A 24,488-nucleotide genomic window follows, 5' to 3' on the forward strand; every position below is an offset into this window, starting at 1 on the left:
GTCTAACCTGCAGGAAATATTTAATGATCAATCAGCCGGTGACCAGGCTAAATGACCTTGTTTTGAGATCCATTTCAAAAATAAACTCCTAAATTAATCTATATGAGGTTGTTCAGCAATGCCTGACTGATGACCCGGTTCAGTAACCTGCCTGATTGACCCTGTTCAGCAGCCTGACTGATAAACCCAAATAGACTCGGTCATTAATGTAAATCTCCATTAAATATATTTCACAGGTTTATTAACAGCATTACAAGAATAAGCAGATAATTTTGAAGCGAATGAATTATTTCTTTTCGCCCCTTTTTTACATATTTCTCCCGAAAACGTTTGCTATAATATATATTACTCAAAAGAAAATGAGATTTGTACTGTTTTGTACTGTTTTTGTTTCTATGGAATTTGAATTATTTAGACTCTCTACCTCAGATCTATTTTTCAAATACTTATTACGGGTTCTTGTTAACAAAAAGTAGATGATGAAAAATATCAACTTATGATAGAACACATTATTTTAAAACAGCACACTCCAACTACACAGCAACATTACTCAATCTCATATAGAAATATCATTACTCTCATCTGTACACAGCCCGATATCCAAAAGTGATAATCTTAGGAATGATATATAGAACGAATTAAGTGGTCGGAGACTGGTGTTAGATCTAGACAACGGAACCGGTCCAACAATTTTTGATAATACAGAATAACTCATTTGGATCGGTTTTATTCGGATTTTCACTAATTTCGGACTAAAATTCCAGTCCTCTCTGTCATTTCTATTCAAATGTTAGCACGGACTTCATTAAACTTGTAAAAAAGTCTCCGGGGATCCAAATTAAGCGAGTTCTACTGGATAACATATGTATTGTAGGTTTTCAATCTGCAGCCCTTGAGACAATCATTTTTGGAAAATGTCTCTGGTGAAGTTCTGACCACATGTTAGTGATGATGATGATGATGATGATCAGTTTTTGAAAGTGTGCTGACGAAATGTCTAATGTCTGGTGTTTGTAGTTTATTTTCAATTAAAAATGTCTCGGGTAAAGTTTTGAAAACATGTGGAGTGCGGACGATCAAAATTGGAAGACTGACGATTAAGGTGTTGAATGTATTGTGTAAGTGCAGGGTCCAGGCAGCAGATTGATACAACACGATATTGTAATTATTTTGACAAACAAAAAGCCAGCAATAGTAAGATTAATGCTATTTTACACGCAGCACAAGTGGTTAACTGTGAAAATGACCCAGATTTAGTGAAATTGAAAAATATTTGTAAAAATGATATTTGAAGCTGATATGATCTACTACACCGGTCATTCGTATACGCCTAACACCGGTTATGGATTTATTATTTTTACTTGTCTGTTGGTGCAATTATATCAATCATATTACAATTAGATATTTAGAAATCAATGACAAAAATAAACTAAATTTTATACATAAACATGATACCTCCTACAATCGGATAGGTACCATAAAGCAGGCTCGGATCTAGGATTTTTTCCAGGAGGGGGTTCATAAAGGATGTTAATGTTAGGCTAAAATCTCTGATAGAGGGCCTATACGGCATATTGTTTGGCCAAACATAAGATGATATGGTACCGATTACGTAGTATTGTTCGCCCGCTTTGTCTTGAGTACATTCGGTTCAAGAAAAAGATTAAAATATTTTTTTTGGTAGCTGAGCAGGGTCACGACCCCTGAACCCCCTCTCTGGATCCGCGCCTGTAAAGATAAGATGGTTTTAATAATATCAAAAGACAATAAAAAAATACACCATGCTGTTTACTTCTTGATTTGAATATGATGTGAAATGTACTGAATTAGAAGAATTGGTCATGGTCATGCAACTGAAATTGCTAGACTATGGTATATCAGATTTTGTACTTAAATTTTGTCATTGCTTTTTTTACAAAACCGCCGTAGACAGAGTCTGTTTAATTTGTCAATAGAAAATTTCACGTGATATCCATGAAATACATGAGACATAGAGACTTGGTCTATAAATAATTCAAATCGGATAAAACTTGATTCTTTGTTAATTCAATCGGGTATAGTTTGAATAAGTTCCTGAAACGAGGAAGTTTGAACGTCAAAATTTGGTAATAAATTCCCATAATACTGAACAAAGACCAGTTATATTTTATCCCTCACTGCGATAAAACTCTACATAAATACAGTAGTTGCACATGACAACACAGCTTTGAATAACAGTAGAAACTCTGCTTTCGTGGGACTAATTAATTTTCTCCAGGGCAGGAAGTAAATTCTGGGGTAGTCGGAGAGACATGAATGGAAAGTAGAAAGATTTCAAACATCAAGTGTTGGAAATCGGCTGTGTCAAGTGTAATAGTAAACTTGATCATTATCAATAACAAGAACTATTAACCCTATCCATGTAACATTACTAAAATCGTCTCTATTTTGAGTCCGAATTTGGATTTATAATTCAATTTCAAAGTGTAAGTCGTCATTTGGATAAGTCATCAACTTTATGGTCCAAACTAGACTTAGGCCAATTTCACTATATTCTGATATTTTTATCCTGGTCCAAATTTCAAAGATTTATCTATCTTAAACGCTTTGACCATTACTTGGGTCAGTTGACATCGGTACAGCGCCAACTTCACCTGAAATTATTAAAAAAAAGATAATATTCTTCAGAAAAATCTTCTATTTCTTCAGAAAGAATTTAAGAGAATTAGAAGTCAATATTTACCCGGATTTCGGAAGGCTTGGTTTATGTTACCATTTTCTTTTGGACCGCAGTTGCTGCAGGATATTGCGGTTGTTCATTTCTGTAATCAAGAAATTCTTTTTCTCGCAAAATGCTTACAGTTAACACTGAGTGGAACAAAGGAATCGACAATTTTAGGCACAAATTAAACAACCATTTCAACATTTTATAATTTCCCTAGTGTCGCTTGAGCAGGAACGAGCAGCCATTAAATCCATGTCATAATCATAGATTCCTATAAATTCTACTATCTATCCATTCTAAATAAATTCAATCTACTTTCGATGATTGAACAGAAATCTTTGATCAAGTGTGACTCTAGAAAAATGTCATTTTGTAGCCCGAGTCTCACATTATTTGTTAAAATCCAAGATGGCTGCTTGAATACGATATTGAGTGCAATGTGCTGTCTGCAAAGGATAGAATAGAATTAGTACTTACTCTTACAATAGCAGGTCATTACAATTATTATGAGTCCAGACATCACTATGATTATCACTATTACAATTACAATAACACAAGCAGCTAGGTTACATTTACACCAACCATCATCACATGGAGGAGGAGCAGGTCCCGCTAAAAATGAAATAAAATATTCAAATTCACGCTCATTTATATTCATCAGTCGTACGACTTGTAGGTTCTTCCGAAAATATATCAATTCAAAATGCATTAGAATCTGTTAAATACAGTAGAAACTGTTTCAAAGAGCGGGGCAGTTCAGCTGGGACTGAAAGATTCAAATCAAATAGTTTTCTACTTAAATGTCTAAAAGTGTTCAGTGCTCAAATACAAACATCGAATAAACTCAACCACGTCTGGGTACAACATATTTTTAGTATTTTAAGGTATTTGAGGATGTTCTATGAATTTCCTTTTTTATCTGAAGTTGACTTTTCATTTCTATTACGTTGTCAACAATAACAACCCAGACTGGCGAGTGGAATGCTGTTGAAATAGCGAATTGATTGAAATAGCTCTATTGATCGCTGAATAGTTGTATGGGAGTTCCATGTATAGTTACGCGGGGAAAACCCCGGTGATCAATAGACGTAATTGAAAGCTCTAATCAAAACAACTGACAATATCATACTCATATATGAAATGCACGTAAATGATTTTTAAACTGATAAAATGAAAGGAAAGGTTCAATTGAAATTACTCTAGCCAAGAGATTTCACTGATTGTAGAATAACAGCAACAAAGCTAGTTTTACTGAATTAATTGAAGAAATTATATCGATTTAAGAGTTTAACTTTTTTGAGAAACTTGACCTCGATTCTCAATTGGGTGAAATATTTACTCAATATTACTGAATAGGGCCCAGTTTATAGAGGCTAGATATTTACCTGCACATTTCACCAGTTTGTTCAGATTATTGACATCATACGCACAGCAACGCATATTCTTAATTTCCGCTGCTTCCTTTAAAACCAGGACACTTTTACTGCGATATTTTGGCCAATGCGGTATAACTGGACAACCATCATTATTCGCAGGGTCGTTAGTGATACTGACTGGATCTTTCTATGAAATAATAAAACAATTATTGAATAAGAAAATGCTAATTGCAGAATTAATGACAATGAGTGAAACCTGAATTCAGAGCACCACTTTAATAAGTCGCCTCTAATTTCTATTCCCGATTCTGTTTGCTAAGAATAAGTCGTCATTTGAATAACTCATCAACTTAATAAACGTCGAAACTAAAAAAACTACGAGGACTTAAAAGTGACCGAGTTTAACTGTAATTCTAAAAATATACTGTTTTTCAGCAATGATGTAGATTTTTTTTAAATTTCCCTATTTGATGTAGGCCTACTTAAAACTTACTGGTTCTGTTCCATCAACCGTCCATTTATATGAATATTGTGAGAATGTACAGGCTCCGGTTCCTTCGTCAACAGAATCTCCCGCTAAACAAGTGAATTCTGTCTTATCATCAGATGATGTCATGTTTATCCACTGTGGTACGTCTGAAGAAAAACACAGTTCAAACACCTTTCTAAATTTTGAAGGTAAAATTCAATGTTATTCTATTAAACAACTTAATTCCCATAATAGAACGATGACCACACTCAACGTGGTGAACGGATAATAAGATATAATCCCACTATTTACAGATTAAAAGAATTTAAAAACTTAATTCCCAGCTTCAAACAAATAAGGCCGTGAAATTCGCAGTGAAAGGATTTACATAGAGAAAATAAAATTTGGACTACTCACCGGTAAGAGTGTATTGTAAACTGTCTAATACATTTCCTACGATACATTTAAAAACAGGTGTCCCGTAATTATACCAGCGATCATCAAACATTTTAAACGTCATCGTTAAATTCGCCTCGGTACCGCTCCCCTCCGGATCGTCTCCCGTACACTTTATATCGAACGTGCTGAAGTCGATAAATAAAGTTGTTTTCTTGAAAGCTCTCTTTGGGTATTTTCTACAGTTTGTATTGAATGTAACGTATGAATTACGAGGAGCAGTGTCCATAGGTCCTTCAGGTTCAACCCTGAACACCGATGTAACACCAGCCGGATCTGGAAAGTCTCTTATCGTACACGTCATATTATACCAGTCTGTAGTTAGCATATCAGTATTGGTATTATTAGTCAGTGTTATACTGAGAGCCATCACACCTGAAATATAATACATACACGGTTTAAACCGAGTGGCCATCAGTCTAGTATGGTGGCTGATTTACGGAGTTCTTCTGAAAATATATCAATTCAAAATTCATGAGAATCAGTTAAATACAGTAGAAACTGCTTCAAGAGCGGGGCAGTTCAACTGGGACTGAAAGATTCAAATCAAATAGTTTCTACTTGTCTAAAAGTGTTCAGTGCTCAAATACAAACATCGAATAAACTCAACCACGTCTGGGTACAACATATTTTTAGTATTTGAAGGTATTTGAGGACGTTTTATGAATTTCCTTTTTTATCTGAAGTTGACTATTCATTTCTATTACGTTGTCAACAAACAACCCAGACTGGCGAGAGTGGAATGCTATTGAAATAGCGAATTGATTGAAATAGCTCTATTGATCGCTGAAAAGTTGTATGGGAGTTCCATGTATAGTTACGCGGGGAAAACCCCGGTGATCAATAGACGTAATTGAAAGCTCTAATCAAAACAACTGACAATATCATACTCATATATGAAATGCACGTAAATGATTTTTAAACTGATAAAATGAAAGGAAAGGTTCAATTGAAATTACTCTAGCTTCGTTAACGCTTCGTTAAAACCAGTTTTTCGTTTTAACGCATCGTTAAAACGAAATTTTGGTTTTAACGCTACGTTAAAACCAGTTTTTCGTTTTCTCTCTGGCATCCTTCCGTCTAAGGCGCAGCGCTGGAACATCTTCTATATCTAGTGTGACTAAGGAGTCGAAAAGCAGTCGCGGTTGCATTGACAGCATATGACGGCGGAGGGAGTTCTGGTTCTGCTGCTCTAGCTTTCCTACGGATGCGCTTGGTTGTGACAGCCTCTCTGACAGATCTGGTATGTTCGGCATCACGAACACCCGCTGCCACAGCTCTAGCCCATACCATCACGATCATCAGCAAGGCTTTTCCAAGCGCTAGGGTTAACGCATCGTTAAAAGCAACTTTTCGTTTAACGCCACGTTAAAATCAGATTTTCGTTTTAACGTGGCGTTAAAAACGAAAAAGACTACGCTAAAAGCAAATTTTTGCGTGGTTTCGTTTTAAACGCCACGTTGAAACCAACTTTGATAGAGTTGCGATAAAAAGAAAGTACCACGTTAAAACGAGAAACTGGTTTTAACGCCACGTTAAAATGAAAAATTGGTTTTAACGATGCCTTTAAACGAAAAGTTGGTTTGTATAAGGATGCGTTAAAACGAAAAACTAGTCTTAACGTGGCGTTAAAATTAAAAATGAAGAATGAGAAAAAAATTGGTGTGAACCGAGTGTCATTTTATTTCGCTTTTTTCAATGTGGTCCGAATCAGCCACAGTATATATATTAAGCCAATCATGCGGTAGATTCGCTACACATCTGTTTGGCTAGATATATAGCAGCTACCTGTCCGGCATAAAAATCTTAAACAATTTAATACACCAATGAAAGGCAAGCGAGGGAGGGTGAGGAGGAGAGCTGTGGCTGTGGAACTAACAGCACTAATATACTCAGCTCAGATTACGACCACCGATTCACACAAACTCTTCAGCCAGTACGTGTAATAACAAATAAATTAGAACAGAATAAGAGAAAATTAATGAAAAACCATTAATGAGAGACCGCTTACCTGATGAATTCGGGTAGAAAACCAGCATCATCAGCAGAGCAGCAGCAACAGCCGCTGCATTAGCAGCTGCCGTTTTTTTCATCGCCCACGGTTTTACAGATCGAATAATCATTTACACAAGACGAGCGCGTTTAATCCTTTACTTCAAACTGGAAGTTCACTGAAGACCTAAGTGTCAGGTATGTCGCTTTCGCGACCTCTAACACTAAGTCGCGGAAGCCATACGCGGTGATTTTAAATTCGTTTAAATTCACCTCTAATTATATCATCACTACTCACAGAAGCGGTACTAAAACATTTCTAGAGACAATTTTCAGCCACTTCGTGAACTTCAAATATATTCTTGGGAGTGTAAACAATGAAAAGATAACTGATGAGAATTTCGACGTAAAATAACGCCCACGAGTCTGGGTGGGTGGTCCGTGCTCTAGTACATGCGGCACACGGAGCACTCTCGCAGGACTTGGTGAAACTGGAAGTCTCATAAACGCGTCGTTACGGGGTGATGACGTGATAGGGTGTAGGCCTAAAATGTTAGTATGGGACAAGTTATATTTCTAAAAGGAAATATACTGCGACAGGTGGTTTTGCAAAGTCATTAAAGATTTAGATTAAAAGCCTCTAAGGATAAAATTCTTCCGATTATAGAGAAGTCATACAGAATGAATGAATTAATGAAGATAACTTAAAAAATCGGAAGTATGAAAATAATAAACGAAACATATTGTTTATTTTAAAGTAAAATTATGGGTCCATTTAAAAAGAGCGCTATCAATTCACTACTATCAGGATGTCTGCATTACGGGTCAATAAAGTGTTTTGATTTGATTTGATAGCGAATTGAATTGAATTGAATTGGTATGAGCGATATGGATGACATGAGGTGGATATTCTCGGAGCTACCCATTGTGGATAATTCCAACATTACGGACGCTGTTGAATGATCTTCAATCCTTAATCTTACCGTTCTCAACTCGTCGCTGGATTAGGCGGAGGATGGCAGAGAGCCATAAGAATCCTCTTTATGAATGGGAACGCAAGAATCCAGTGCGAACTTATTCTAGAACCCAGGTTGTTGTCCATGATTTTCATAATCATGATAATTGCATTGCACTTGCCGGCCAGACCTGGTCGATCGGTCCTCCCCGCTCGGCGCTCCATCCATCATCGTCATATTTTATGATTTAGGTCTGTTTGCATAGTTTCCAGAACCTCTCATGGGTAAAAGTGCAGATCCGCACCTCTCGTGATTGACGCAATCTACTGAATGACAGAATCCAGGCTAAAATCTTTCTAGTGAAGATATCTTGAAATTGACCAATGGCAATGTATGAATTGCTGATGATATTTTGAAACAATGATATTTAATGTAATTGATTGAACCGTTAATGCGGAGGTGCAGATCTGCCCTTTTCCCCTGTGATGTCATGGCCCAAGACCTATGAGTCATAGTGTGACAAGCTTCGCCTTGTTCTTCCACACACAGGGGCTCATATCAGACACTGTCAGAGAGTTGGGGCTCGTATCAGAGTTGTAGGTGCTGTAAATACAAAGTGGCTATAAATATGGTGATATTTTAATCATAGTGTCCATAGTGTATTTATTTTTTGTATATTATTGCTAATGTCTATTTCAACCTGACCTGAGAACATACCAGGACCAGGTGGCCTAGCTCAAGTCAGTTTCGATGGTACATACGTAATAAACGTCTTATTAGGATCAGAAAGCACTGGCAGTTGACCTAAAACATTGAGAAACCCTAGGGAAAGGATTAGATGTATAATATTCAACCAATTATAGGTCTACCTTCGAACATCACAATTAGTCTGTTGCCAAAAGTTTAATTGAGTGGGCAGTTTCACAGTTCTGAGATTGATTCATTGAAAATGAACTAATTTCAATCAAACTCACAGCTGTGGAACTGGATTCTGGTAACGATGCACTTACAATTGTGATTAGGCCTACAGCATTTATCTACGAATTAACTCAACCCATTTTTAGGCAATTTGTCCCGGCAGGATTATTCACATCCAAACCACTTTTATTGGGATCAGTCGGTGCATCCAAATACTGAATTATTGCATGGTTTTCTATTACAGAGGGTCACCACAGACAATGATATCAGCAGTTGGTTAAAGGTGAATTGGAAATGTGAAAAAATTATCCTATATTCATAATCTTGATCAACCTATGGGGTAATAGAAACCTAATCTTTCGTCATTCTCATTAGAAAGTTGAAGATGCGTCAAATATTGCGACTGCTCAAGTGTTCGGAGTTGAATATGGAAGCGGTGTTAAACTGACTGGTAAAGCTGCAGCTAGGATGACTTCAGATCATGTCAGACATCACGATGCTGCTTATTCAGAGGGTAAGCATTAACCCTTTCAGTGCTGGCTAATTAATACCCTATAGTGCTGAAGATAATTTGAAAATTCTAAAAAATTTCATCCTAGTGTGTTTAATAACGGGAATACCACCATAGTGCGTCTACACCGCGGTGCGGTGTATCGTTAGTTACTAATATTTCACTATGTTTGACTGGTGCTGCCATCTTTCAATAGAGATAATTAGTAATTACTAATTGAATCAATACACCGCAGTGCGGTGTACTAGCAAAATCCATCACTGATTTATACACTGCACTGCGGTGTAGACGCACTGAAAGGGTTTAACGGGGAATCTCAAACGCTACTCTGTGTCAATTGGGGATTACACTTCAGCGTGTCCAAAAACATGGCTGATGTTTAATTTGTAGACGCCGTTAATATGACAGGATTACTCCTATTCGCAAGCAGCTTCACTAGCTACCTATCAAAGCCAGGATTGATTTCAAGATCCTGTGTAATGTACATCGGTGCATCAATGGATCGGGTCCTTTATATTTAGTGAACTTACTGCGTGTCACTGAAGGTCGTACCAGATCTTGTTCTTCAAATTCACTGAGGATTAACCCTTTCAGTGCGTCTACACCGCAGTGCGGTGTACGAATCAGTGATGGATTCTGCTAGTACACTGCATTACTAGTTTTTATCTCTATTGAAAGATGGTAGCACCTGTCAAACATAGTGAAATACTAGTAACTAACGATATACCGCGCCAGGGTGTAGACGCACTAAAGCGGTATTCCCGTTATTCAACACACTAGGGTGGAATTTTTCAGAATTTTCAAATTATCCATGACCATGGGGTATTAATTAGTCAGCACTGAAAGGCTCAATGGCACCCGTACAAAATATGGCGATCTTGCTGGACCACGACTGTGGAACAGTCTTCCCCTAGAACTCAAGTCAAAACCAGAAAGCTCTTTCCGAACCGAGTTTAAAACATTTTTGTTTAAAAAGCACAATCAGGAGACTACAGAGTTTATCGTGAGATTATTATTACACCAATGACGAGTTCGTAATTTCTCTTACAGCTCAAGACTTATTGAATGAATGGATGAACGAGAAAGTGAATTTAGATTCTGGTTTAGATATCGATGATGATTATTATGATTATAAATTCGAGCGTCCGACGAGAGCCGAGGTTCAGCGAGAATGGGATAATCTCGTAGATATCGATAATCTACCATTAAACCTGCCTAAACACGTCACTCATAAACGTAAGCGCTACTCACAAATAGTTCATCAATATCTCACGTGTCCACCCACCCATATAGGGCATTTAGAACTCTACTTGTTTTCTGGGCCTTGATCTTCATTCTCCGGGATCCAGTTCCCCAGTTGTGAGTTAAGATTTGACTCGGAGTTCACTGATCGAAAATGAACTGATTTTCACTCAGAACTGTAGAACTGGGACCGGGGGCTCCGCCTTTTACTTACTGACTGACTATTAGTGAGTGGAATTTGAAACTCTTTCCTTGTCCTGTCAAATCATCTGGACCCAGTTCTGAGTTAAGATTTAACTCTGAGTTTAACTCATTGAAAATGAACTAGTTTTAACTCATGACTGTGCAACTGGATCCTGTTGCTGATTGAAAGTTCTGAGTTAACTTTTAACTCGTTCAACAGTTTTGAGCCAAGTTTGATGTAAAGAAGAGCTCAAATAGTGCGTTTCATGTGTTATATTAACTTAGATCCAAATCGTAAAGTCCAAAACTGTCGAACAATGTCCTTTGAAACTGTGTGTTGTGATCTGAATTTTTACTGTTTTTCTGATATGTATAGCTGCTGTTGAGTATGATTTGATAAATCAAGATGAATCTGAAATCGTCGACACGATTCTTCACAACATGTTAAACAAACAAGTGATTAACGATGACGTCAAACGAGATCTCAGTCTAGAAAAACACAAACTGAACTCCATCGATCCTCGAACTAAAATGACTCTTAGACATCAACAGGTAATTATCAAAATATACTTTTATCCATTGAGATATGATTCTCTAGACTTAGCCACGGTACGAAACCCTGCCACCCTAAACCGGTGCGCAGGTACACGTGTGGTACCAATCAAATTACTCATTGTATAATCACTGAGGCAAATTTCACAGATTGACTATAAATGGAAAAAGGATTGTTGATTGGCTTAAATAAAATAGTGACATCATCTAAACTGGGCATGTAGCTGCACACTGTCTTGGGTTAGTCAGGCGGGGTTTCGTACCGTGGCGAGTCTCGATGGCGTCAGTTTGAATCCCTGCCGAGGGTGGATGATATTGAAATACATGTATGAGATTTTGGTTTTTAACAAACCAACGAAGCGTCGGTGTGGTAATAATAATAGTAATAATAATTATTATATGTGTCTTATATAGCGCTAAATCCAGCCAGGCCGCTCAGAGCGCTTTACATTTTCGGTATTATTACCCCGGCCAATTTTATACTCAAACATGTATCAGTCATCTCTCCTTGGAGAGAAGTAACACCGAGCTGCTAACAAGCGCTCAGGGGCGTTAGAAGCAATTTTTGATTGCTGCGGCCAAATGCCGTTTTTGGACAGGTTCTAAATATTGTCGCCGTGGTTAATTTACTTAATTTCTTCAAAAATGTGGTATTCAAAGAAAAAAAAATTCATTCAGTAAATTATTGCCGTAGCTTTCGCTGCTGCAGTTGCTGCACTTTCAATGCCACTGAGGAGTCATCTATCAGGTCAGGTACCCATTTACTCCTGGGTGGAGAGAGGCAATGAGGATAGTGTCTTGCCCGAGGACACTACGGCAATGTACGGGGTTCGAACCCACGACCTGGCTTTCCAGCCGAACGCTCTGACCACTCGGCCACAACTCTCCATGGAAACCAAGCGATAAAAAGAGACGATCTACCACTGGGCAAATTTTCAGGGCGATACGTCCAGTTACGACGACATTCAATTATTCTGTCAATTGTAGGTGAAAGAAAATCGTGAAAAACGAGAAAAAGAACTGGAACGAAAACGTCGCGAACAACAGCTGCAGAAAGAAGCGCGTTCTCAAGCGAAACGCATAGTTCTGAAAGAAGAGCAAGCGAAAGAGATGAAAAAGAAGAAAGAAGAAGAAGCGGTGCAGAAAGAAATGATGAAAATTCGTCGAGAAATGGACGAACAACGAAGACAAGAGGAAGAAGAACGTTTGAGGTGAACGATCGTTCCCACGTTTAGGGAAACTATTCGGTTTCTGGTTTGAAAATATTTGGGAATTCGATGAGTTTTGTTCTAATCTGTGTAAAATATTTTGGAAAATCATTTTGCAATTTACATAATAGCAAATACTGAATACGATATTCTTCAGCAAATTTTCTTGAAAATCACCTTTATCGATAAGTCACCAGCAGAATTTTGACATTCCGGTCGTATCGTGGTATCTGTTAATTTTAAACGAAGGCCCCATTTCGATTTGGGAAAATTAGAAAATCGCTCGTGAAATACTTGAGGAAAACTAGGGAAATTTTGAATTCATTTACCATAACTGAGGGAGCCGTCGACTTGAAGTGAATTCTGTTGAATTTTAGAAAACGTAAACAACAAGAAGAACTCGAAAATGAAGCTCGTTTGAAAGAAGAACAATTACATTGGGAAGAACAGCAAAGAGAAATATTAGAGAGACGTCAAGCTGAAGAAAGACGACGTCAGGTTCTAAAACGTTTACATGAAATTGAAACCGAAAATGCCGCCAATAATTACAAGGTTAGAACTATTTCATGAGCTTAAGTTTGAAGTTGACAGTGTCTAAAAGATAATGACTTTCCCGAGGCTCCAAAAACCGACTGGTCGATACCTCGAGAGTTTCAGTGTAGGCAACATCCCGCTGGCAACTCCAGCTTACTGTACATGTTAAGGGATTGGAAAATTTATAATGTGGGTATGGAAAAATGAAATTGGGAAACCCATAAAAACTCTGTGGACCTCAGCCTTAGAATATGTTGTTTTTTAATTGTTTTACTGTATGTTGGAAGTCGATGATGTATTTAAAGTTGATGCAGAAGTGTTTCTCGGTGTGGTACGGAGTCGTCCTGGAGAGGAGACGTCAGATCGGTAAAGCGCGAGCGATGTCCGACTGGAAATGTCTGTTACGAGCGTGGAACGCGTGGAAAGCGTTCACGAGAGCGAGACACATCGATCGTGAGACTTTACAACACGAGGAATACCTACGTGAACAACACAGGTAAAATACCACCACCCTGTTACATGAGCAATATCTATATCCCACGACCCCTCGGAAAGGGCTTTATGGGTGCTTGCTTGAAACTCCTTTAATTTGAGCTAAACTCTTTCAATTTTGAGAAATAGACAATTAGATATGTTTGTCTAGTTTGTAGCTGTGCAGTAAACTGTGCCTAAATTTGTTTTTACCTGATTACGCGGTAGACAAATTATAAGAGACAAAGTTTAGTTAGTTTATAGGATAAAAATCTGCTTACAAAACCACCGAATAAATGGTTTTACTGAGATAAACACTACTGATTTAGGAGGAGCCTGCAGTAATTGGAAAATTCCTCGAAATTTGAAATTTTCTCCTTTAAAAATCCTTTTATCCATGAATGACTGATCTGTAGAGACCCTGATATCAAATTTGACAAATTGTTATGATAAATTGTTAGTCATTGTATCCAAAATTAGGCTAATTCTGCATCTAGAAAAAGCAGATGCAGACAATATTCATCTAATTCTGTATTCAAACGTTTTTGTGGTCGGAAAATTTCAGGAAATCTCAGTTAGCCTATCAGCATTACTGTTGGATGTTGATGAGGAAATGCGTCACCAGGTGGCAGGTATTCGTTCAGAGCGAACGACAGGAAAAATCAGTTCGTCTCGAGCAGAACTCGACGTGCTCAAAGATGTCCGCGTTTCTCGACGCTGCCGCATCGGGCAAATTATGGGAAAAGAAGAATACACAAACACCTGATGAACGTAACACGATCGACTCGGCTCGACTTAAAGTTGTGAGTTAACACAAAAACTTAAACTAGGCCCGGTGATTGACCTGGTAAACCTGGAAAACTCAGGGAATCAGAAAAATCTAGAGAAAATTGAATTTTACAAACTTTGCAAACATGGAATTTTACAAACTTTACAAACATCCTGGAAAACTCAGGGAATCAGAAAAATCTAGAGAAAATTGAATTTTACAAACTTTGCAAACATGGAATTTTACAAACTTTGCAAACATCCTGAAAAACTCAGGGAATTTGGCTATGCTATATTGAACACGCATTTCTTTATCAATACATTTCTCTGATTCCATCAGCATTTTCTGTTATAACATGGAATTTCAAATAAGCAGAAAGTGGCTACCCTCGTTAATTGATTAACTGGTCCTGTATCTGAGATTTTTCTTTGAATACACCTAAAAAAGTTCTCAAGTTCAAGATGAATGACCGAGTAATATGGTTCCTGTAATACTCTGAACGAGTTTGTTTCTAAACGCAGGATGAATTGTTTGAAAATGTTGATTCGCGACGGAAAGCAGCGGGAAGTGGTACGTTCCGTTCAGATTGTACGACGGATCGCTCGGAAAAGAGATTGCCGTGGAAGACTCCACCTGTGACTAAACCTAGAGAGGCATGGCAGGTACAGGGCTAAATAGATAGTTCATAGATCCCCGTGCCACCAGCTATCCCACTAAAAAATAGTGCTTATTGACGGGAAAACTCAAAATCAAAAATTAACTTTCATTTAGACCTTTTGAGGATCCCACATCAGCAAATTAGGCAAATCACATGTCTTCATAAACTGATATATGCATATATAAACATGTCTTCATAGATTGATCTTTAAAGAAAGAATTTGAGAAATTCTGAGTCTATTTCGATTGAAACTGTGAAGAAATCTGGGAATTGTTGGGTGTCCAAAAACATGAGCGAACCTGGTTAATTGTGGATTGCCACAAGCCAATGTAGAATCCTCTTTATTACCCCACGTTCTAAAAATCTTAATAATTACAGGTCACGAGGAAACACGTTAATCTTTCACCGGCTGAAATCACATCTATGACAGCTAATGGTCTCCCTGCAAGTCAAGGCAGCGGGGATAGTGCTGAGTCATCACCCAGCCATAAGAAGAAACCCTGGGAAAAAACTCCGCCTGCTTTGAGCACATTTGAGAATCGTCATCAGGCTCAACAAAAGGTAAGTTTGAAAATGCTACGTTGAATAATCGTACTCCGTGCTCGGATTCACTGTTGAAATTGTGTCAATATTCTATAGATATTGAAAGAGCAGCAACAACAGTTGAAAGAACAAAAACGCCTCATCGAAGAACTACAATATCTACAAAAACAACAATTCTTACAGCAGCAATTACACCAACAACAGTTACTGTCAAAACAGCTGACAACTGAAACACAACCGCAGAGTTTACAGGTATCGTGAGAATGGGTTCAGATTCTAATTTCTCTTACGTACAAAGATGCTGAAAGTTTTACATTTATTTGTATACTTTAGGATATTCAGGTATTGATTAAGAACCTTCAGAAAAACATTCAAATTCAAGAGCAGAAACTCGCGGCTGACGATAAAGGGCAGGAGACCGTCGAAGATTTAGAACCTGGTGTTGCCAGCAGTGGAGGAGAAACTGAAAGAACTTGTACAAGCGTGAAAAGTACGACGAGCAGTAAAACTTCAAAACACGACGAGTTCGTTAAAGGTACTCGAACTTCATACTCAGTAGACTCTCTTAACTCGAATGCGCTTTCAAGTCGATTTATCTCTTAACTCGAACAGAAATCTTACAACCATTCAACATAATATGAATTGAATTCCATTATCGCCTTAAAAATCACTGGCCCCAAATGGTTTTGAGTAAGGAGTCCACTCAGGGGTGATCTGGGGGTCGTTTTGGGGTCTAAACCCCTGCCTTTGCATTGGTTGTCCTTTTATCAAGACAGAGGTTCTTTAAACTATCAATTTGACACTCGTCTTCTTCGAATTATCCTAGATCCATACTACATATCGGCTACTATATATCGGGATATAGGTTGATGATTTGCATTCATTGTTTGATTTGTAGGAATGGAACAAAGAGCGGCGGAAAGAGCAAGAATCAAAGCTGAACGCGAGGAAAAGAAACGGAAAGCAGAAGAGGAAAAACTGGTGAGTACACGAGGACTAGCCGAGTGGTAACTGACCTGGAAAACCCGGGAAATTCAGGGAATTAGAAAAACGATGAGGAAAAGGGGTCGAATTTAAGATTTGTAGAAACAGTTTATTTCCTAATGGTTTCGAGGTTAAAACTAAACCTCATCTTCAGAGGAACAAAAATACAATGATACAGTCTGGAAAAATATGTTCCAGTCAGTTAGAAATAGAGTCAGGAAAAGGGGCTTGTGTTGTAAATTTCGTTTCGGTGATCGATGTGAAAATGGATTATTTTAAGGCTCGTTTACAAGCCGAAGAGGAAGAACGACAACTGAAAATGGAGCAAGAGAAAAAAGCGAGGATCGAAGCTCGAAAAGAACAAAAACGACTGGAAAAACAGGTAGGATTTCGGAGATCGTTGAGCGTGAATGAATCGGTATTTTTTTACCTCGAAAACCCAATGGAATCAAAACATTCGGAGGAAGAATCCCAGAAAATTCAGCGAGGGAAAGTGGCCATCATGATGTGTTCTCTTTTATGATTTTAGAGAGAGGAAGAGAAACAAAAGCAAATTGATTTATCAAACCAGCAGATGGCGTTAGCGGACAATCATTACGCATCTTCATTACTTGTGTATAAAGGATGGAAACCGTGGCGTCGTTTCATCGAACAATGTGGACAAGACACTGTCAACGCCACTCGACATCATAACTTAAAACTTCTACAGAAATTATTCCTCAATTGGAGATGGATGACTTATGAAGCCGTGCAGCGTCGTGAAGACGTCGCAGATGAGTTTTACAAGTGCCTTATTATCAGACGATGTTTTAACAGCTGGAAAAAGGTGAAAATCATTGACATTTTTTGTGGAGATTCGAACCTTATTTGACCCACCCTCCCTCGCAGTGGATTGAGCCTGATGCCCTATTAGACCCACCCTCCCTCGCAGTGGATTGAACCTGATGCCCTTTTAGACCCACCCTCCCTCGCAGTGGATTGAACCTGATGCCCTTTTAGACCCATCCTCCCTAGCAGTGGATTGAACATGATGCCCATTTAGACCCATCCTCCCTAGCAGTGGATTGAACATGATGCCCTTTTAGACCCATCCTCCCTCGCAGTGGATTGAACCTGATGCCCTTTTAGACCCATCCTCCCTCGCAGTGGATTGAACCTGATGCCCTATTAGACCCATCCTCCCTCGCAGTGGATTGAACCTGATGCCCATTTAGACCCATCCTCCCTAGCAGTGGATTGAACCTGATGCCCTTTTAGACCCATCCTCCCTCGCAGTGGATTGAACCTGATGCCCTTTTAGACCCATCCTCCCTCGCAGTGGATTGAACCTGATGCCCTTTTAGACCCATCCTCCCTCGCAGTGGATTGAACCTGATGCCCTATTAGACCCATCCTCCCTCGCAGTGGATTGAACCTGATGCCCTTTTAGACCCATCCTCCCTCGCAGTGGATTGAACCTGATGCCCTATTAGACCCATCTTCCCTTACAGTGGATTGAACCTGATGCCCTATTAGACCCATCCTCCCTCGCAGTGGATTGAACCTGATGCCCTATTAGACCCATCCTCCCTCGCAGTGGATTGAACCTGATGCCCTATTAGACCCAACCTTTTTGTGTTAATGTGTTAGATTTCGTGTAGAACTAGGAATGGATGGTCTTGGACTGGTTTCAAACACCCACTGCCCTGTAGAACTAGGCTGGTCTTGGACTGGTTTCAAACACCCACTGCCCTGTAGAACTAGGATGGTCTTGGACTGGTTTCAAACACCCACTGCTCTGTAGAACTAGGATGGTCTTGGACTGGTTTCAAACACCCACTGCCCTGTAGAACTAGGATGGTCTTTGACTGGTTTCAAACACCCACTGCCCTGTAGAACTAGGATGGTCTTTGACTGGTTTCAAACACCCACTGCCCTGTAGAACTAGGATGGTCTTTGACTGGTTTCAAACACCCACTGCCCTGTAGAACTAGGATGGTCTTGGACTGGTTTCAAACACCCACTGCCCTGTAGAACTAGGATGGTCTTTGACTGGTTTCAAACACCCACTGCCCTGTAGAACTAGGATGGTCTTGGACTGGTTTCAAACAACCACTGCCCTGTAGAACTAGGATGGTCTTTGACTGGTTTCAAACACCCACTGCCCTGTAGAACTAGGATGGTCTTGGACTGGTTTCAAACACCCACTGCCCAGTAGAACTAGGATGGTCTTGGACCGGTTTCAAACACCCACTGCCCTGTAGAACTAGGCTGGTCTTGGACCGGTTTCAAACACCCACTGGCCTGTAGAACTAGGATGGTCTTGGACCGGTTTCAAACACCCACTGCCCTGTAGAACTAGGCTGGTCTTGGACCGGTTTCAAACACCCACTGGCCTGTAGAACTAGGATGGTCTTGGACCGGTTTCAAACACCCACTGCCCTGTAGAACTAGGATGGTCTTGGACTGGTTTCAAACACCCACTGGCCTGTAGAACTAGGATGGTCTTGGACTGGTTTCAAACACCCACTGCCCTGTAGAACTAGGCTGGTCTTGGACTGGTTTCAATGGTGATTATTATTTTTCAGTACGGTCAGTACGTGACAATCGAAGAAGAAAAAGCACAACGTTTTTACGATCAACATTTGATGTGGAGAATATTGCGTCGCTGGTCGGATTTTGCCGTCGGTGAAAAAGTGCGAATGTGGGAACTCGAGCGTAAAGCGAAGGAATTTAATTCCACGTAAGTTGTAATGGGGAATGTTCAATATTGCTGTGGCAATCGAGGGTGCAAGGATCCACCAGGTGTCGCTAGTTTCTTCTCCAATTCAGTTAATAATCGAGTGAATTTTTCTCTAAAAAGTAATCAAATATTTATGAATTATCTATACCAATCACTGAGTAGAAAAACGAAATGAATGTATATTTTGTGAGTTCTGTTATAAATCAATGGATTCATTAGTCTGTAACCTGTCTGTGGTTTAGTTTCATGATTGAATGTTTTCATAAACTACAAAAGCCCATAGTATAAGCTTGATATATACCCTTGGTATAAGCCAATTTGTTTTAAAGTATATCACTGAAGATTAGTTAAATAACTAGGATTCAGGAGCCTGAAAATTATCAGTATAAAGGATATTGTGAGATAGCTGGTGTTGCAGTTCCCCATTAACACATTGTTTTATATTCTATAATATGTTTTGTATACCTCTGTTCTCTCGTTGAGGTGATCAGTGTAAATAAATTTCAGTTAATTTCACATACAGTAAGTAGACAGTGGTCTATATAACGATGTGTGTTTATAATTATAGACGTGTTGTGAGGACTGTTTTCCGAACTTGGCGCCGATTGCCGGACATCAATAGACGCGAACGCGAGAAAGAGGCTATGAGATTAGAAATGAGAAGAAAAGTGGCATCGATTTTACCAGATTTCAGAGCCTCCGATAAACTGGACGATATCATAAACTAGAGTCAACATGAATAAATACACTGTATCCAGTTCTCCAGTTATGAATTAGAATTAACTCTAGTTCATTTTCAATGTTTTAATTCTTCCAGTCAAATAAATCTTAACTCATAACTGTGGAACTGGATCCTATTTATAATCATATTGAAATTGTTTTGATAAGTAAAGATCCTATCTTAATGCAACTACGAATAATCCGTCCTTGGTGTAAAGAAAAATGTTGAGATTTCATTTGTCCACATTTTGTTACAATAAATGAAAGCTTTTAAAGTTTCTAAATTTTGTAAATATATTCTTGTCGTTTTTCAACGGGATCGTCTCATTGTGAAATTTCTCAAGTGCCTTACTCGAACATGCCTATAGATCTATTTTGTAATGTTCAAGGAATGATTTTACCCCATTTGGTTGAAGGCCATATAGGCTTATGCTCTACCCCCTGGGTCTTGGTGGTTACTGGGTGTTTCTCGTGTCTTGTTTGACCAATTGGATTCAAATTCGAGTATATTGTGAATGACCAAAAACTCTCGGACAAGTTTGATATTTGTGGTAATCGGATCTGAAAATGCTCATTTAGGCTATCGACTGATATAACATTCCATGTAGCGCTTTCCAACTACCGGGAATAGGTAATTGACGAGACGACACACGCATTTATATTGAAAGAAACTTTATTCGTTGAATTTTTTGACAAACAAACAAACAATCATTCGACAACGTAATATAAACGTCAACGCTACACAACTAATACACCATTATTATCATCATAATATTAACATTATTTTAATCATCCTAAATTGTTAAAAAGCGAATATAACGGAAATGTTTTATTTTGTATACCTAAACTTCAACAACTTTCTACAACGTATTCTAAACTCTATATGAACGGCAACGGATAAAAAAGAAAATCTAAACTTCATTTCGTTTTTTTAAATGCATCATTTTGAGAAAGGATTATGCGCTGCGCGAATAGAGATAGAGACATCACAAACACTATATACAACATCGGTGCAAAAATACTCATCATTATCGTCATACGTCGTGTCACAATCAAATCTATTTATTGTGTGTGGATTATTGAATTATTTACAAGACGCAACTTGCAGTTTATTTACAATATACAATATTTATACATTTTGTTCGCGCGATTTTTTCTCTCTCATTCAATTGGACTTAAGGAGTCTTTTTGCCAATCCATCTAATTGGTACAGAACTGGAAATATATCGGATATTCAGTTGTTGTCCGCGATTTTTGGCATTCTGTTAAGACATAAATGAGGTATGTACCCCAAAAAGTAAGCAAAATATCCCAGAAAAACAGGTCTCATCCATTAATAAATAGACATTAGTTAGAAATAAAAACGAAACCAAACTATTTCGCGCCAGTACAAGAGGTCTTTTGACTCGACGATTGGTTGGCAAACGAAACAAGAGATTTACGTGACAACCCTGGATATTCCTTTTATTATCCGCTGTTATTATCAGGGGCATATTCTAAGAACTTAGAACAGGGCAACGGGGTAAAGCTTCCTGTACCTATAGTTGCATATAGGCCTACATTAAGGTGCAGTACATGAACAGCGAGTACTGTAGGTGCAAAACCTTATGAGGTGAGGAGAGAATCCCACAATGATAATAAAAAGTCCGAAAATGAAACGTCGAGATAGTAGTTTATTTCAACGTTTCGACTATATCCTAATAGTCATCTTCAGGAATAATGAAGATGACTATTAGGATATAGTCGAAACGTTGAATAAACTACTATCTCGAAGTTTCATTTTCGGACTTTTTATTATCATTGTGGGATTCTCTCCTCATCGCGTCAACACGGATATTGTGTTTTACCTATCGTGACCTTATGAGGTTTAGGAGAATCTGAATTTTTGGGCGAATCTATAACAAAATGACCAGCGCAATTGCGTTATCTTGGTAAAGATGGGGAGGTGGTCTTGTTCAACCTAAATCTGCCGCTGCGTAATAATGGCAAGTCACCGGCAAACAAATGACGTCACGTAAAAGACCTCTAGTTATAACGATAGGATGTGAAAAAGCGCGCTTTTCTGTACAATTTACAATATATACCATGCACGCATGCCTTTTCTCGTGCAAATCAAATTCTACGATACGTCACATTCTGAGAAGGACATTAACTACATTTTCAGATACGAGTCGAGACTGAAATAATGGCATATAATCTACTGTATAAAATGTATGTATATGACATTTTTTTCTATATAATAATCTATTCTTTGAGTTCAATTATACGACAAGCCATGATGACAAGTCACCGGAGACAAACGTTCTCGCGGAATCCCGTTTTCTAACGCTCGTAATCGAGATTTGCTATTAGCTGCGCAGACGATGAATTCTTTGCGCGGATGAAGTCGATGATCGTTCGATTTCACAGGTGTCACGGGGGCAGGCGTTGCAGTAAACCTCTCTTTCTCTGCTCCCCTGAAGAAAAACGTAAACCAATGAAATTCATACGATCATAAAATACCAACAAGAAACTAATCAGTAATCTTTTATTTAACGTGCTCGTAACTTTAAAGCCGGTCAGGCGAAAAAGTGCAGCGCTAGTTAACCAGATCTCTCGAAGCAGTTTCACTCAAACTTGGTTTAATTGCCTTCCTGGTTTCATTGAGGTTATCAATTCAAACAACTTATAACCACTTTTTCTAGAAACTAAACCTTTTGCTACTTCCACGTTATAGGAGCGGCTGAAGTTATATTTGGAAATTCTGTAACATTTCAACGATTAAAATGATCTCCGTTTTATAGTAATCTTACATTTTCTATCGTAATATGCCATCGAAACAAAACATGCGCATGCAAAAATTCGTGATAGATAATTATGTTCTAAAAACAGCATGATGCAAAATTGATCGGTTAAGATGATAAATTCATGATCGATTCTTATCTCTCCATAGTTCATAGTGAAGCAATTGCATTTAAGACAAGTTAAAGAGAGAAGGAGAGAGAAAGTGAGAAACCGAACCCAGTTCCATATATGGTTCTACAAATATATGTATATAGTGCAAATGGAACAAATTCAAACTTTTCAACTATGTCTTCATACTTCAAATATGTCCGTTATTGCAGGTGTGAACGAGAAATGATCTCGATAAGTTCACATTCAACTCCCCTGCACTAGATGGAACAGGGTCTGAGTTATCATGCGGCGGTGGGGAGAAGCTTAAGACAATATCGGGGACAATACGAGGAAGGAATCAAAATAACCCACTTCAATTTTAGAATCAATGAATTAAACCATAGAAATAGAATAGATCGGTATCTTATTATTCGCGTCAGTTTAAATCATTCGTTCAAAAACTGTCCGTGGGTTTTCATTAACACACACATAAAAACGTGCGGATATTGCTACATTGATACAAACTGTGAGATTCACTGACAACTGGTTTTTTTTTTTACATCTACCTTTTTTGCTGAGAGGATGAACAGTGACGGCATTATCGGCCGTAGGACTAGTGACGGGAGACGAGGTCGAGTGTTCAACACGATAAGATTGTTCACGCCGACGTTCTTTTTCAAAATGGCGACTGGTCGTGTGTTTGGTTGGTTGATTGGTTGGTTGGTTGGTTGGTAGAGTGCGCGTGCCAGGATGACGACGATTTTTTAACATGCAAAAAGGAAAAACAAAGAGCCAACGATAAGCGCGAACACAATTTGACTGTATTTTAGTTAACCCGTCACAATATCGGGCTAGGGTTATATATATTATTTAGAGATGTTTTATTAAACTTTAAACTTATGGAGTCATTTTAGGCACGCCGTTAATTCATCGAAAATCCCAATTTTACCCAAACACACAAGTTCTGACAATGTCCGGCGTCACACTGAGTCTGATCCAAGCAATTGGACACAAATAGACGAACAAGGTGAATATAAGATATTTCAACATACATTATCATAGAACATATTTTTGGTTTAATCTATATTTTCCGCGGGTTTTGTTTTTGTTCGGAATTTCATAACTTCCCGACGGTTTTAACAAGTTTTTTTCCCATTAGACGGAAAAGTATTGATCGCAAATCTTCCCCGAAGCCTTCGGCAAACCGTAAATCAATAAACATTACTTTCGCCGAGAAAATGTCTATTATTCATTATCGAATTATGGCTTATATTATGAAAGTCTATTGAAGCCATTAATGATGTAAGCTTTTAGTATAATTCAATTTCACACTGGACGCCGGTTTTTTTTAGCTTTGTTCGGTTCTACGCTTAGATTAATTGACGCTGCAAACTTAACACATCCTAGGCAGGAAGTGACGTGCTCGGAGGTGTCGCCATCTACTAGAAACGTGGCAAACTAAAAGGCGGGAATTTATAAATAATGAAAATTACCTCATCAGCGGAAACGATAGCGAAATTTTATAGGTTAGAGTTTTTGGGTCTGGATACAACGCGGGATGTGAAAATAGAGAAGAATTGATTATTATTACATCCAGGATTCAGTATAATGTATTAGTAATTAGTGACGGATATTTTGCCTCTTTC

At 38.4% G+C, this 24,488-nt stretch overlaps 3 protein-coding genes across 4 annotated transcripts in view; 1 reads left to right on the forward strand and 2 right to left on the reverse strand.

Moving 5' to 3' along the window:
- Window positions 1-203: 203 nt before the first annotated feature.
- LOC141907396 (uncharacterized) lies at window positions 204-7,333 on the reverse strand. 2 transcript variants are annotated; one of them, XR_012619481.1, is made up of 8 exons: window positions 7,017-7,333; window positions 4,967-5,380; window positions 4,574-4,716; window positions 4,090-4,267; window positions 3,182-3,316; window positions 2,723-2,801; window positions 2,598-2,633; window positions 204-1,728 (listed from the first exon to the last, which is right to left on the reverse strand). XR_012619481.1 is itself a non-coding variant. In XM_074797019.1 (7 exons), exons 1-6 carry the CDS (start codon window positions 7,126-7,128, stop codon window positions 2,749-2,751), a joined length of 1,035 nt encoding a protein of 344 aa, XP_074653120.1. In that variant the 5' UTR covers window positions 7,129-7,332; the 3' UTR covers window positions 204-2,633; window positions 2,723-2,748. The 2 variants fall into 2 exon arrangements, 1 of the variants encoding a protein (XP_074653120.1); XM_074797019.1 differs by having other exon boundaries at window positions 204-2,633; window positions 7,017-7,332.
- Window positions 7,334-7,913: 580 nt separating this feature from the next.
- On the forward strand, window positions 7,914-20,215 carry LOC141907574 (coiled-coil domain-containing protein 191-like). Its single transcript, XM_074797256.1, has 18 exons — window positions 7,914-8,087; window positions 9,116-9,154; window positions 9,247-9,385; window positions 10,433-10,618; window positions 11,184-11,359; window positions 12,347-12,570; window positions 12,945-13,119; window positions 13,407-13,597; window positions 14,138-14,375; window positions 14,863-15,003; window positions 15,378-15,560; window positions 15,639-15,794; window positions 15,876-16,077; window positions 16,441-16,523; window positions 16,807-16,908; window positions 17,056-17,352; window positions 19,094-19,248; window positions 19,817-20,215. The coding sequence occupies exons 1-18, from the start codon at window positions 8,013-8,015 to the stop codon at window positions 19,974-19,976; spliced, it is 2,922 nt and encodes a 973-aa protein (XP_074653357.1). The 5' UTR covers window positions 7,914-8,012; the 3' UTR covers window positions 19,977-20,215.
- A 1,541-nt stretch (window positions 20,216-21,756) lies between these two features.
- LOC141907162 (thrombospondin type-1 domain-containing protein 7B-like) overlaps window positions 21,757-24,488 on the reverse strand; it is a 44,492-nt gene continuing 41,760 nt past the window's right edge. Inside the window, exons 24-25 of the mRNA XM_074796735.1 lie at window positions 23,409-23,530; window positions 21,757-22,424 (exon numbers count right to left, since the gene is read on the reverse strand). Coding sequence (XP_074652836.1) covers window positions 22,381-22,424; window positions 23,409-23,530 — 166 coding nt within the window. The 3' untranslated portion in view covers window positions 21,757-22,380. The remainder of the gene's footprint in view (window positions 22,425-23,408; window positions 23,531-24,488) is intronic.

Source organism: Tubulanus polymorphus, chromosome 6 (genome assembly GCF_964204645.1).
Source record: "Tubulanus polymorphus chromosome 6, tnTubPoly1.2, whole genome shotgun sequence".
NCBI lineage: Eukaryota > Metazoa > Nemertea > Palaeonemertea > Tubulaniformes > Tubulanidae > Tubulanus > Tubulanus polymorphus.